Here is a 15,344-nt window from a genome sequence, read left to right as displayed (position 1 = left end):
ATGCTGGGGTAATTTCGCACAGTCTGGTTGGCTGTCCTGTTTCCATTTGAATTTGGCAATGTGGTTTTACTTTGATTTTTTTTACATCAGTACGGTATTATATGAAATATTCAATCGACTGGAGCATTAAAAAAATGTCTTAGCTGTTGTTGGTCACACTTTATTTTAGTTAAAATTTACAAACTTCAACAATGAATCATATTATGGCGTAAATAATACGAAATGTGATGGTCCAGTGAATTTTTAGTGCAGTAAACTTTCACATTTTAGTCTTGTTGGTAACTGCGTTACCAACTTCCACGAAGGCGGGTAATTCAATTATCTGTCCCTGCTTCATTCACCTGTGGATTGCGACTGCAACTTGGACGCTAACATAATATCAGCAAACTTCTTCGCAAATTTGGGCTGCTGCTCGTTTTCACCATCATCCACCTGTCTCGGTTCCAAAACAGTCTCTTCTTGAATTTTAGCGTTCTCTTGATCGAAATCTTCTTGTATGAGTTTCAAGGCTGAAGCCGCCAATTCAACTTCATTACATTTTTTTTAATTACAGTTACCTTGTTGCAAATCCAGCACATCCATGTCGTGATTTTGTATCATCCGAAGGCGCTCTTGAAACTTCTCCGCTAATTTTTTCCGTCTGTAATCGCCCTCGATCTCCTGTTTGGTCCTTGGTATCCTGAACTTGACGCAGCAACAAATCAGGATGACTGCAATAAATTCGTGAGTTCGGAAGGGGTTGGGGTTTCACTTACCTAAAGTGGTGAGCCCGGAGAAGCAGAAGAACATCACGTGCCAATTTCTGAAACCGTTGAATGCGGATTTCTCGATCCACGGCTCGTTTGTGTCGTTGGGATTCGCGTAGAACGTGGCCATGACGGGGTGGATTGGGAATAATTGGAACGAGGGGTGGTTCACGGCCGCTCCCTGCAACACGCCTAGTACAGACATTAATTTACACATGAAGCTGATCGAATGTGTGATTTGATGCGGCAAAACAGAGCGACATCGATGATTTTTTTGATTTTTCGGCTTAAAAATGTGGAAAGAATAAGTGCGGTGGTTTGTGGTCGTTGTAGATTTTGACCGGGGGTAGTTTCGGGGTCCGAGTTGCGGACCAGCTGTAGTGGTTGTTGTGTTTGTGCGATTTGAATTTGGCGGGCGGGGGTCGCACCCGCTCGAACTTGGCCGAGTGGCTCCGAAGTGTCAGAAACGAACCGCTAACACTGCGGCAAGTCTCCTGTAACCTTTTTAATTTTCTTCTGGAACTGTAATAAACCAATATCCCCGATGTTTTGCTCATGATAATAATGAATCTAGCCATAACCAGAAGTGTTTTAGTGGTGTTCGATCGTCTAGATTGTTTGTGAGTGTTGTTAAAATAAACGTTCAAACTGGCGACCGACAGTGATAGCAAGTCAAACATGGCTTCTTCGGCGAGAATTATCCAAAGTAATTCCGCCTGGTTTCAGAAGAAAATCAATTTGAGGCCGCAACACAGGGGCGTACATCTGGTCACTGAGGAGATCCTCAGGCAGGTGCCCGAACTGTCGCAGTTCGCCATGGGCCTCTGTCATGTACAGAGTAAGTTCACAGTGCCGGATGCGACATTAAGGTTAATTCACGGCGCGTGAACGTTTTTTTATGCGGTGTTTTGTTGTTTGTTTTCGGTGCAGTCCTGCACACCAGCGCCAGTCTGGCTCTCAACGAGAGTTGGGATCCGGACGTCAGGGACGACATGGAGATGATGCTGAACAAGATCGTACCCGAGGGGCTGCCCTACAGGCATTCCTGCGAGGGCCCCGACGACATGGTGAGTGTGCGATTGCGACGCCGAAACAGCCCCCCGCTGTGACATCCGATGTGGCACCACCTAGGCTCTCAATCTACCTCGATTCATGCATTTAAACAAAAGTCTCCACAGCAAGGTGGCAGGATCTGGGAATAACGTGATTCCTCAAGTTAACTACCAAATAATTGGCCCAAAATTATTTTGTGAGAATTTTCGCTTTTACAAAAATAATTATATTCATCACACTTTTTTGTCTTTATTTTTGATATCTATATTTTCTTTCTTATCATTATTTTACAAATACATCTGTGAACTTATTAAGATTTAATTAGATTATTTGTTTCAGTAACAAAAGTAGGATGAAACTAAATGGGGAAATAAATAACACAAGTTGAATCATTTCCAGTATTTTAATAAAAAGAAGTTTTGAATTTCGTATAAAACACATTTATTAAAAAAAATCGTGTACAAATTTTTAACGTCATAAGTACAAATTTCCATTGAACACGTAATTGTTCATTTAAAAAGTTTTATTATGACATCATTTTCAAATGTACTCCATAATAGTGCAACTTTCTCGTAAATAATAAATAGTGACGTTATTGATTACATCCACAAATTGGTACACCATGAAATTGATTTTTGACGTTAATAAAATAATAATTTAGTAGATCATTCTTATTAATAAAGAATAAATTTTGATTTGAATGAATAATGTCGGTAGTTTCGAAGTTATTTATGATAAAAGTTTTACTCAACGTGAATTGAGGAATAAAAAAAAGATTGCTTCATCAAGTGATTAAATAATTTTGTGAGATTTGAAGTGACGACAAGACTGGCGCCTTCTTTTTAATTTGAATCATGTTTTTCAAGTGAAATATTTGATTTATTTTGTATTGTTTTATTTATTTAAATGTGTTTACATTTGATAATGAGGGTTATCATTACCTCATTATTTTGCAAACAATTTAAAGTCTTGCTTTTTATGTTTGTTATTTGATGTGATTTTAATTAATTTGTTTACGATTATTTTCCAGGTTTTTTCATTGATTTGTGTTCATAAAATCATCGAAAATATGTGATTTTTGAATCGGTCCAGAAGCGTTAAAAGAAGTGCCGTAGCGGTTGATTTTTTCACGCATTAAAAAGGGTTTTTTATGAACGCAAATGAATGAAAAAACCTGTGCATTTAATAATGAACGCCAAAAAAATTGTATGCAAGTATCTTTTTTTTTTTACTCGGCGGATTTGCGCACTCGCTTCGCTCGTAAAAAAAAGTATTATTTTACTCACTTGTTACATAAATAACTATTATACAGGGTGTAATTGAAATGCACGCAATAATTTTAACCACGAGCTACTGGCTTCATGTAAAAAAATTCTGTCAAAAAATAAAATGACATTTAATTTTTGAGGTACAATTTTTTTTAATTGCTTTTAGTCTTCTGCGTTGTCCCACAACCTCGTAGGTAAAATTTCGGCACATTTTTAAAATACACCTTGTTTTATAAAATCCAATGCAAAGTAACCTCTAGGAAATATGCTTCAAAACAAGGAAACCGCAAAAAATTGATTTTTTTAAATTTACTTTTAAAATCATTCTATTTGTCTGTTGTACATTTTCATATTGATTAATTTATTATACGTACCTTATTTTTGAGTTTTGTATCATTTTTTTTTCAATCGTTACATGATTCGCCATTGTTTCGGAAGCTGTTAAAAAAACCGAGGACGTAAAATATTGTTCAACCAGTAAATTATTTTATTATTTGTGGAATGTCCTGGCGCATTTTCTTAAATTTTTCATTGCTCGGAAAGTTATTTTTTCATTGTAGCCTGGGTGTCTGTGATAAGTTGAAAAACACATGGGTAAGGCGTGGCATTTCAACTAGTTCGATTCACAATTTCATTTCTGGTCTTTACTGTCACTTTGACAACATCGACTAAAATAGATGTAAGCATAATAGAGATTCATATCTGTGTGTTACAGGTGGACACCTGTAAGACTCAATCAGATCGAAGAACAAATTGAACATTCGGAAACTTTAGTGTTGGGTTCGAGTTACGTTCGAACCGATTTTGACATGTGGTATTTCCTTGACAACGCAGCGCCGACGGCAAAGCGATGAACTAACGGAATTGCCAGGCCTCAATGCAGTGTTTTTCAGGTTTATTATAATCATGTATGCTCGGATGATCTCTATCAAAGTGCATAATTTTTTTATGTTGGTTTTTTGGTTTTATTGATTTTTGAGTCTAAAGCGAATGCATTTTTTATTTGGGTGAATGTTTTGAGTTATGGGATCAGATGTATTATTTAATTTTAACACAAATCCACGCAGTTGAAATACCTACTATTAATATTCAAAAGAGGAAAGAAATCATACGCGTCCCAGTTAATTAAGATCTTATCGAATTCTGTTGGGTAACGTTTAATTAACGAAGGAATGAATAAACATTTTGGCGCTTTTTTCTGATCGTAATTTTTTCCTCATTGTTATGTCATCTCGTTGGATGTTTTTGTTGTTTGTGTCTGACATTTGTGTTGTTGTGTTGCAGCCGGCCCACGTGAAGGCGTGCTTCCTGGGCTCGTCGTTGACCATACCGATAACAGAGGGCAAACTGAACTTAGGGACGTGGCAGGGCGTCTGGCTGTGCGAACACAGGGACCACGCGGGCTCACGTAAACTGCTCATTACCTTGAACGGGTGTCTCCGCGACGCCACGTGCACCCCCCTGTCTCCCGTCAGCCCAATGGCCAGCACGAGCAGTTAGGGAAAACACTCGGGTCATTCATTGTCCAAGCATTGAATGACTCGAGTGCCTCTCAACATAAACTTAAATAAATCGCAACCAACTATTACCAACCAACAAAAAAAAAAAGGAAAAAACCACCAAAAAAAGTACATAATAAAACCTTCAAGCTACGAGCTAGTGTCACGCACAGACTTAAAAAAATATTAAACTTACGACAATATGTACATAGTTGTACATTGTATAATACGGTATGTCCTCTCGGTTTTTATTGATAGGGTGATCCAAAACAAATATAGGCGGTTATGTAATTGTTTTAGGTGCTGTGCGTTCAGTTTGATTTTCGATTTTTGAAAAATTAAGAGTTGATTTGTGCAAACCGAACATGTTTTTTGGGAGTGTCGTTGGTGAGTCTCCATTGTTCCTTCTGTTTTTTATTGTAATAAGAAAAACGAGTTTGTTGACCGTCGAGGAGGCGGCGATTCGTAGCGGAAGCGTCGCAAGACGGACGCCCCACACGGCAGAAACTCACCCCCCGCATGCCTTAATCCCGAAACGACAAACCAACCACCGACCGCAATCTCTAGTACAGTTCTGTGACAATAAAAGAATCAGTCGTTCGTTTCTCCTAGGCCGTTTCCGGTACGAATCGACGTCATTCCTTCGTCTTAAGTGTACATAATAACATTACGGGTTGTAAATAATGTGTGTTGTTACGGACTGATGCTGTCTGTCTTCCTCCCTTTTAGCAATATCCATTTAGTCTGTCTCCCTCGTCCCGATCCACTTCTGTTTGGTTCTTTAACAATCGACATACAACGAGCGTTTTTTGTTTTTGAGTTTGCTGCTGTGACATACAGGGTATGCAAAACTGATGTTGTTCCGTTGGCGTGCGCACGGCGCGCCCTCTGGATGGTCGTCCGTTCACTTTATATGTGGCACGTTGTTATTTACACGATTTTTCCCGGATAATCACAAATTGGGGTGAGGCGAAATTCAACAAATCGTGGCTTACCTTACATTCCTTTAGAGTTAGTGCGCGCCCTCTGGCGGAATTTACCTTTTATTTTCCGTTACTTAGGTCGGGTGCTTTATTTTCTTTTATTGTTACATTTTTTAATCTTTATTATACTGGACTTTTGTTTTTACAGGTTACACGTTTTTTTTTTGCCCTCTCGATCCTTTTCAATCCTGCAAACTAGTCAACCAAAATGTCTCACTAGTGTAGTTAGATTCATCACTAAACAAGAAAAATGCAAATTGTTGAAGAGATATTGTTTAAAACAAACTTTTTGAATTTAGATAGATTTTTAGGAATGTAATAAAATGGGAAGGTCGAGTGCGGGGGACGGTTTTCGTTTGTTTTTTGTGTTGTAGATTTGACATATCAGCAGAAACGTCCATGCAATAATGTCGTTCGTTTGTTTGTTTGTAGCCCAAGAGACTTTTTCCGGCCAATTTGTTTAGCGCGTCGACTGAGTGCGTCCCCCCTCGTCGATTTTCTCCGGTGAAAAATAGACTATTGTTACCGAGATTTCGGCAAAAATACGGCTCGATTTGCGCAATAAACCGCTTCGAAAACTCCAGGATTTTTGCTTATTTTTCGTTGTAAAATGTAAAAAAGAAGTTGAGTTGTACCCATCCGTCCTAATCGTGTAAGTATTAAATTGTGAACGTGTGGCAGAGTGAATTTACGCCTATACGATAACATAGCTGTATTTTTGCCTTTTCGTCTATTTAAAAAAGCTCGACTCTGATCGAATTATAAAAAAAAAATTGAAAAGTTGGGTTTATAAATAGTTCACTGCCACTATATGCAACTTGTAAATATTTGTTTATATTTCGTTTGTTTGTTTTCTTGAAAATAATTTGATTAGTGTTTTACTTTGCTCACAGATTTGATAAAATGATAAAAACGACTATTTTAAAATGAAACAAAAAGCGACCTAAATTCCTAAATTTGTAAATAAAATTTAATAGATTTAAGGGTATACAGAGAATTTAATAAAGATAATTGCATATCACGGTATGAAAATTCGGCCCCAAGTGAATCCCCCAGATCCAGTCCTTCGTTCCCCTTTCCCCGCTGACCCGCCCGTCATCCTTGTATAAATCATTATACGAGATATATTTTCATAATGTGTGCAATTAAAATTAAATATTTTGAAAAAAAATTCGAAAAAAATCTGTGAGTAAATAAAAATATACTGATCTGACGTACGTACTGAGTACCAATTCGAGGGTGTGGAAGATTTTAAATCTGTAGGGTTGGCTGCGTTGCAGCCGATCTCGCATTCTATATTGTACCTAGGCGCATAATTTGCATAAATGAAATAAATATAAATATTCACAAAGTGACCACCTAGTCATTTCACCTGTTTTTACCAGACATTTTTGATTTTTTATTATTAGATACACACAAAAACGCTAAACCTAACGAAGACGTCGACGGCAGTGTCGATCATTTGCCGGAAGAGTCCTGGGTCTCGTTGCCACCGGCACCTTTTTCGATCTTCTCCCTGACCGTCTTGTACGTGGATCTCATCTCGTCGAGGGTTTTCCCCAGGCCCAGTTTGATCTGGTAGAATTCTTGATTGAACAAGGACAGTTTACCGAGAAGGTAATTCAAGTTTTCGTCGATATCCATGATGCGAGTCGTGATTGTACCGACCTGTCATAAACAGTGACGTTAAGTATGCACATATGTAAGTACCTGGTGGGCAGACATGCGACGATGGTTCATCATTTATCATCGACTACGACGTGGAAGGGATTGGATGGGAAATAAATTTTTTTGCATGTCGTAATGAAAGTGGCACTTTTTTACACGCAAAATCGTAGTGAAAAAAGCACTTTTTTACACAAAAAATCGTAGTGAAAGTAGTACGGTGCGATCAATTAAAAAATAAATCGAGTCGGCGTGGTACCTATGGCAACCCATGCTATAGCATAGGCTCCAAAGCAAACTCGATTTATTTTTTAAAAGATCGCTCGGTACTTTTTTGCATCATTTTATTCCATCTCCTTGGAGATGATCATCAAAGCATACCTATTTTTTTTTTGCAATTTTTCATAAATCCTTTTAGACCAAATTTTTCAACTTTTTTCGGTGTGCAAAAAAATAGTGTGTACAACACGTTATGAAAGTCTTTTTTTCACTTATTTGCTTGATTAACTCGGGCTACGCCCTCGTTAATCAATGTGCAAATTCGTGAAAAAAAGTATGACTTTCATAACTAGTTGCGGTGAAGTGGATCTTTTTGCAAATAAAAGCGAACTCTGACCAGTGAAAAACGCGAAGCACTTTCGCATCAAGTGGTTTGAGAACTGATTTCAAAGATTAAAACTCTGCAATAGTGTAAGTATTGTTATACGAGTTGCACGAGACAGTCTATTGTCGAACGAGAGGATTTAGAACACGACGAACGCAGTGAGGAGTGTTCTAAAGGAACGAGTTCGACAACATGTCTTGTGCAACGAGTGTAACATGATATTTTTTCTAATTCAGCTGCATTAATTTAATTTTTTTAAATATAAAATTATTATCTAGTGACTTTTATTTTAATGGAATTGGGTTGGTATTGACGAAGCAATGTCATTTCATTGAAAATTAAATCTTAAATGGTCTCCCAGATGTTGTTACAATAATAATTAATTTTATTAATTATCTACCCCCTTAATAGTTTATTTTGATCCAAAACATGGATTCAGGTTCAAATGACATCACATTTAACAGTGAAATTTACTTTCAATACCAATCCTAAATTCAATTATCACTAGAAACGATGCTACAAAATTGATCTTTGTGAAACTGTTTTCGGTGTCATAAAATACCCAACAAGAATTTGAATTTATCAATTTTTTTTTGCCTTATGTAGACGATAATAAATGATGGACCACTTGTATGTTGGATGAATTTTCGCTTTTAAAAAGCAAATGTTGAATTTATAAGAATAACGGGTAAGAAGTGGTCACTCCACATATGTATTTCATTTATACAGAATTTTTTGGATAATCAAAGGTGCTCTCGTTAACAAAAATGTAAATTGGCCTTTCTAATTTGTGCACTGTAATATACAAATCTAACAGAAATGTCTAAAAACAAAAAAGTATCGAACGCGGAAAGCAAAATATTTTTTCTTTTTTCAGAAAATGTACTTACATGGGGTGTGGCAGCTGAGTGAGAGGGGTAGGTATATGTATTAAAAAAGAGAACGTGAGAAAAAAATTCTAAATCGCTTACCATGAATTCTTGATGAAGATTAATTTTGTGGTTTTAAGCCCAAGTACTTAACACTATAATTGGTTAAGTGAAATGAGCCGTATTTGTTTTGTTGTGCACGAGTATTGGTTTAATTTTTACTGCTGCTCCAAGACAATTGAATAACCCTTAGTATTTTTTAAAATTAAAAAAATCTATTGCATGTAACTTAGCGAATAAAAATACAATACGATTAATAAAAACGAAATAAGATTGAAAACAAAACTTGTAAAAACGCGACGGTAACAGCATTCACGTTGTAAAACTGTCTTTTGAATTAGGTCATGTTTTTATAAGTTTGAGGTTATAAATAGCGTCAATGTCTAGTGCACTGTTGTCAGTTTTACTAGTTTGCAATAGAAGAATATTCAGACATCGCGGGAAATTCAGCAATTCACGTTATGTTCATTTTGATGGGTCCGCATGTCAGGCACTTTGGTGACGGAAATCAAACAATGTGTCCAACGTTAAAAAAATAAATCATGGCCTCCCATTATGCCAAAAACAACGTGAACGGTGTTTAGCTTAGACGAAGAGACGTTTTACTGAAACTCCAACCAAGAAGGTGTGTAATAATTTCGAAAATCGGATTCTGTTATGAATATTTTGTGTTCTTGAGTGAAAAGCATTTTTTTAAATAAAATTCAAAAACAATGAAACAGTTTGCAAGCGACAGTTTATTAAGTTACAACGCACGTTTTCAGAAATTTTGTTTTCCATGATCGCTCCTTATCTCTCTTTTTTTTTGTTATATTTTACTATTTCACTGTGATTCTCGCGTGATGAGGTGTTATAATAAACTGGAAGTTATTAAATATTTGTTTTAATAATTTTAAGTGATGACCGGGTGTTATGGAAGTCCACGTAATAAATTTAAACACCAATAGGACTCGTTAAAATAAACCATTTTTTTAAATGATTTTTTCCCGCAAATTCTTCCAGAGTTAAAATTTGAATCCGTTCATGTGTTTACACATCCATTGATAACGAAGCACGAAAAAAGAATTACTGGAATGAAAAACAGTAAAAACTATTAGTACTGCAACAGCGATCGTTCTTTCTTAAAAAAACTGTAAAGTTTTTATCGCACAAAAACATTTTCACTCACTCTTTCGTTTGAATTGATGATTATCCCACGAGCGAAGTGTCAAATTAGGGGTAACAAAAATGGAAAAAATCAGGTAGAAAATATTGTGCAAGATAAGACGCTGGAACATTTATTGAAGTGAAATTGTTAATTTTATTGTAACAAAATAGAATACGCGTTGGAACATTTTCACATTCCAGGTTTGATATCAGTTCAGATTTTTCTATGAACATTAAATTCCGTAATCATAAAATCTATTAAAAGAACAATATTGCATTTTTTGGAGCTTTAAACATTCCAGTTGTCTTATCTAGATCATCATAACTCTTCATAATGTCTTTAAAGTCTTGAGCACTAACGCAATAACTACAGTTTCAAATTAAAAAATTATGAATTTCTTTGTAAAATACATTTTCAAAGAAATTAACCATTTGGGTTTTAAAAAGTCTTTATACGCAAAATACTAGATACTCGTAAATATTTTCCCGCTATTTATATCTTGTCGGTCGATAAAATGGAGCGCTCATTAAAACTGACTACTAATTATTATTAGCGAAAATTATTTATTTACCGAAAGGAGTTAGTCAGAACTGGACATTTCAAATCTAAATGATTCATCAGGTAATTAAATTAAAAATCAAATTGTAAATTGCAATTAGAAATTAATTTGTTAATTGTTAATTACCAATTTTAATTGCCTATATATTTTTGATTTATTTTTGTTTATTATTAAAGAAAACGTATCTGTTTTTCACTTACCTCTTTAAAAATAAACATTTTTCCTCTTTTACTTATTCATGCCTTTTCTTTTTTATTTTAGTTTGAAGGTTATCAGGTTATCATAATGAAATAATTAAAAAACAAGTGCACTTGTGAGCTATATCACGTTTTTTTGTTCCATCTCGGTGTATACATTTTTTGTCCGATACTTCCCTAGAAAGTGAGTCTATATCCGTAGTTACCAGTAGGTCAAGGTTTCTCTTTCGATCACTTCACTTTCGCTCATCGTTTTTCCTTCACTCGTATTTTTTTCCAATTCTTTCTGATGACGTAATTTTGATTTTTTAGGTATCATCAGGAACATCCACAACGTTCACACTTTATTAATGTTACAGAACTTTATTAATTTTGTATTTTATTTTTTTCCCTAGCACCAGATCGTCCGAAAATGTAATTTTTATTTAAAATTTTGAATACAAAATTACACTCACTTTCGAAGGAGGTATCGAACAAAACCAAATACAGCACTCGAGAGTAAGGCCCCTTTCGTTCACTTGAATTGCATCGTCCACTCAGCTCCGCTTCGTGGACGAATACGCAATTCGCGTGAACGAAAGCTTTGCCTTCCTCACTCTTACTGTTAATAACTAATAAAATTCAAAAAAATAAGTAAACAATTATTTTGACTATTATTTTTGTTAAAACTTATTAATTTCAATTAACACTACAAAGTTATCTGAAATTGTTAATTATGTTTGATTTTTGCCCACCACCGTTAAACACTATTGCCGTACAAGACATCCATGATGTGTCACAACATTTAAATCTCTATTTATTTGTAATAAAAATTATGCAAGAATATTGTAAATGGCCAGAAGAACAATGGATTTTTTTTCCAAAAAAAAAAAAACAAAGTACATACATTATGTACTTCTCTACCTTTGTTTGGTGCCCCGTACTGTGTGTTATTTAAGTAATCATAACTGTATCGCAGTTTCAGGCTTTTTTGTCAGATAAATGTAATAAATAAAAACTAGGAAGGACTACATGGTTTCGTTTTCAACCGACGTACTACAAATGACACTCTTTGCATTGACCGTTTCGGAAGACATTTCCGATCTGATTACTTTTATCTGTTTCATTGCAAAACATGATTGTTTATGCGGTGAGATGAGTTCACCGACCCACTTTCATAACCGTCGCTATTTTCGGTAAAAACCCATAAAAATAAAAATGGCAATTTATACGAAAACGACCTGTCGTTCTACATAAACCTCAAGCTCTCCCATCCATCGATCAATCAATCAATCACTCATCCAAATCGAATCTCTTACTTTCCCCTTCATGTTGCCCATCGTCGTCAACGATCCGTTCACGTACTGGTCCGTCTGATTCTGGAGCCTGTTGAGGGTGTCCGCGTTGGCGCTCATCTGCTGGTGCATGATGCCGATCTGTCTCCACACCTGGTCAATCTCCTGTCCGATCTTCGCCGTCAGATTGTGGAGCGCGCCGGTCTCCTCGTCCAAGATGGACATCTCGAAGGTGTCGAAGCGCTCGTTGATGGCCGCGTTGACGTCCTTCGAGGCGGCCTTCATCAACTGTTGCATCTCGGTGATGATCTGGTGCACGCCGTATTCCACGCGGCGTTTCGTGTCCAACACGCTGTCGGCGGTTTGCACCATCACCTGTTCCACCCTGCCGAGGTTCTCGATTTCGGTGCGGATCCCTTGCGAACTGCCGTCGAATTTTTGCGCGAGGGAGTCGATGCTTCCGGCGATCGCGTCGACGGATCTCGTGACGTTGCGGTGTTTGGCGGCGATGTCGTCGTGGAGGTGGCGGAGGCTCTGATCGCTGGTGAGGGACAGGAGGGAGACGACGGTCGTGTTCTGGAACGTCTCGAGGTCGGTCTTTTCGGGGATGCGATTGATTTTGGCGCTGATGGCTTTCACGTCCGACAGGATCTGCTCTACGTTGCTCTTCTGGACGTCCAGGGCTGCAACAAAACGGTCTCATCAACGCAGGTTTATTCACAAAATCGGTGCAATTGAGATTATTGTTGAGATTTGTGGTTGGAAAAATCAAGGAATCAATAACTTTCAAGGAATATCTGCTAAAAATAATTAAAACATCTGAAATAAACACTGTACAGGCGAAAATCTAGTGTAATGCTTGTGTATGATTTTAAATTTTAATGTTCTACAGCGCACTCTGTCGGCTGGTAAACTTATTAGAAACAATCAGTAACGCCATCTGTTGTACACCGTCGTTTTGGAGTCGCAAAAACCCGTACAATTATGCGAATCTGGAGGACTTACCTTGAAGGAAGCTCGTATGCCAGTCGTTCTTGTCTTTGTAATTGTCTGTCGGAATCTGGGGAATTCTGTTATTGTACTCGGCCAGCTTGCTTTCGTATTTTTCCAGGAGTTGCTCGCTTGAACTCAGTTGACGTTTGACTTTGTCGAGGTTCTCGGAAGATTGGTTGTTGATTTGTCGCATGCTCTTGTTCTCTTCTTTCAGTTTGTTCAGATCTTTCTCCATCGACGTCATCGTCTCGGTGATCTTGTCGATTTTGCCGTCGAGGTCTTTCTGGAATTTTTCCAAGTCCGCTTTGGTGATGCTCGGTGGTGGTGGTTCCGGTTTCGGGGTGTTGGCCTTCAAATCTGTTAACTGAAAAATTATCTTTTTCTAGGTTATGAATTTTCGAATGTTCATTCGTTTATTATTTTTCAAATTAATTTCTGGTTCCTTCTTAAGATTATGTTTTTTTTTTAATTGTAATAGTTATTTACCTAACGTATGCGGGACATTTCTTCCCGCAAAAGTTAGGTACAATATTTCTTGTAACGAATAACTCAAAAATATTTAAAAATAAAATTAAAAAAGTAAATAATTTGACGTTAGTAACTTTTTTGCTATTGGGTTGGAGGATTGGTAGCACCTTCCGCGCTGATTACCTACTAGATTATTAAAATTTGAAGCATCGGTGGCGTCTTCTCAAATGAATTAAGTTAATTATAATCGTAATAAGTCTGGGAGCCAGGTATTAATAGTATAAGAGAAGAGCATTAATTCTAATAAAAATAGACGCAGAGAGAAGTTAATAACCGTCAAGAGATGATTGATGAAATTTAGAATGTGTTATGGCTCCATGAACAATTAAATCATCTAAGGTAAAATTAACTTTTTTCTTATTATAAATGAGTAATTAATAAATTATGATGTTCGCAAAGTAATTGTAATTCCTGTTCCAGTGTTAAATTTGGATTTGTTTTAATTATAATTCTTTTATTTTTCAGTTTGAGTGAGATTATCAAACCTTGTCGATGATATCGCTTTTCAGTTTATCGACGATGATGGGAAGATTCTTCTGTATGTCCTCGACGGCATCGAAAGTTTTTTGTAACTGAATCCGCTCCCGTTCATCCTTCTGCATCAGAATCGTCTCGACAGCCGCCAATCTCTGATCCAGTCGATTGATAGTTCCCTTGAAAGGTTCCAAAAGTTTGATTCTCTTATCGATCGAAATCAATCCTTTTTTCAGATTCTCCCCCAACACCCGCTCCCGATACTCGTGCCTTTCCAGCTTGTCTTCAGTCGCGCGGACGACGTTAACCACTTGGAGGATGGCATCGCGGATGTCTTCGTTCCTACGAGAAAAAAAAAACACCGCCGAGTCATAAATCCAGCGTTGTACAAGCCACCGGTTGTGAGGAAGGTCTGCTTTATCGCCCCATAAACCCACATAAATCATGAAAGTGCATCTTGTGTGCAGTCCAGATGCGAATGCTCAGGAATATATAAATAAACCGAAGTTCGTTTACCCCCCAACAAGACGGATTTGTGCGGGAGTTGTGGGAATAAGGTTCGACAGGCTCGACTTTCTCACGGGAAGGAGTTTCGACTAGTGATTTATGGTCAAGCGAGACTGGTCGTATTTTTGAGGTGTTGCGACCGTCGAGGTCTCCCGTTGCAGGCCTCGTCGTCTCTGTCTGTCGGTTGCAACGACTCCAGAAAACAAGCAAGTCGAAAAGGGCTATTTTTGAAACTGATACTCACGTGACCGTGTTTCTTCCAACAGCTGCTACCGCCGGTCCGGAAGTGGCCGCAATGACGACGAAAACCAGGACGAACGGAGGCATCTTCGTCGACCTAACAAGTCGAACGTCAAAAATTAATTTATGCGGAGCACGGCGAGAACGAATTTAATTATTTCGCGATAAGTCTTGTATCTGTGACCCGACCACTCGACCTCTTTGCCAAGGTTGTCGGTGTTGTTCTTCCTAGAAGAGCATTTTTCCCCTCCGACCGATGAGGGTTGTGGGCCCAATAATTGAATCTAACACAAGAAGATCGTCGATAGACAGACAGATGGCCGCAAATTATGGTGGCGCCCTGCTTTTTTCACTGATTAATTGTTTTGTTTTCTGGATTTATCAAACTCGCGGCGGCGACTTGAAGGAAAAGTTTTATCGCATTTTTCGAGCCTGAAGCGCGTAATTGAAACCGTTGCGTGATAAATCCCGAATGTTTGTTTTTTTTTTTGATAATTCAACAAAAACAACACAGATACGCTCACCTATCGTTCAACACAACACGTCCAACTAGAGATCAAACAATCGCATCCACTACTGTTTGTGTTGTTCTTGTTGCTTTGCTGAAGGGCACAAGAAGACTGATGAGTGCAATTATTCAAAAATAGTATAAAACCACCCTTTGATAATCGACGAGTG

General features: G+C 37.4%; 3 protein-coding genes across 3 annotated transcripts; 1 reads left to right on the top strand and 2 right to left on the bottom strand.

The window, feature by feature from the left end:
• Positions 1-145: 145 nt before the first annotated feature.
• On the bottom strand, positions 146-1,194 carry LOC138138296 (transmembrane inner ear expressed protein). The gene is made up of 3 exons (XM_069058133.1): positions 756-1,194; positions 558-710; positions 146-509 (listed from the first exon to the last, which is right to left on the bottom strand). Exons 1-3 carry the CDS (start codon positions 961-963, stop codon positions 334-336), a joined length of 537 nt encoding a protein of 178 aa, XP_068914234.1. The 5' UTR covers positions 964-1,194; the 3' UTR covers positions 146-333.
• Positions 1,195-1,217: 23 nt separating this feature from the next.
• On the top strand, positions 1,218-5,699 carry LOC138138297 (UPF0047 protein YjbQ). Its single transcript, XM_069058134.1, has 3 exons — positions 1,218-1,584; positions 1,677-1,813; positions 4,352-5,699. The coding sequence occupies exons 1-3, from the start codon at positions 1,425-1,427 to the stop codon at positions 4,565-4,567; spliced, it is 513 nt and encodes a 170-aa protein (XP_068914235.1). The 5' UTR covers positions 1,218-1,424; the 3' UTR covers positions 4,568-5,699.
• A 1,225-nt stretch (positions 5,700-6,924) lies between these two features.
• LOC138138295 (putative leucine-rich repeat-containing protein DDB_G0290503) lies at positions 6,925-15,329 on the bottom strand. Its single transcript, XM_069058132.1, has 6 exons — positions 15,191-15,329; positions 14,671-14,763; positions 13,931-14,261; positions 12,930-13,281; positions 11,949-12,607; positions 6,925-7,217 (listed from the first exon to the last, which is right to left on the bottom strand). The coding sequence occupies exons 2-6, from the start codon at positions 14,751-14,753 to the stop codon at positions 7,008-7,010; spliced, it is 1,635 nt and encodes a 544-aa protein (XP_068914233.1). The 5' UTR covers positions 14,754-14,763; positions 15,191-15,329; the 3' UTR covers positions 6,925-7,007.
• Between the last annotated feature and the right edge of the window lie 15 nt (positions 15,330-15,344).

Source organism: Tenebrio molitor, chromosome 9, assembly GCF_963966145.1.
Source record: "Tenebrio molitor chromosome 9, icTenMoli1.1, whole genome shotgun sequence".
Lineage (NCBI taxonomy): Eukaryota > Metazoa > Arthropoda > Insecta > Coleoptera > Tenebrionidae > Tenebrio > Tenebrio molitor.
Note: the sequence above shows the minus strand (reverse complement) of the source record. Positions and strands in the feature narration are given on the sequence as shown.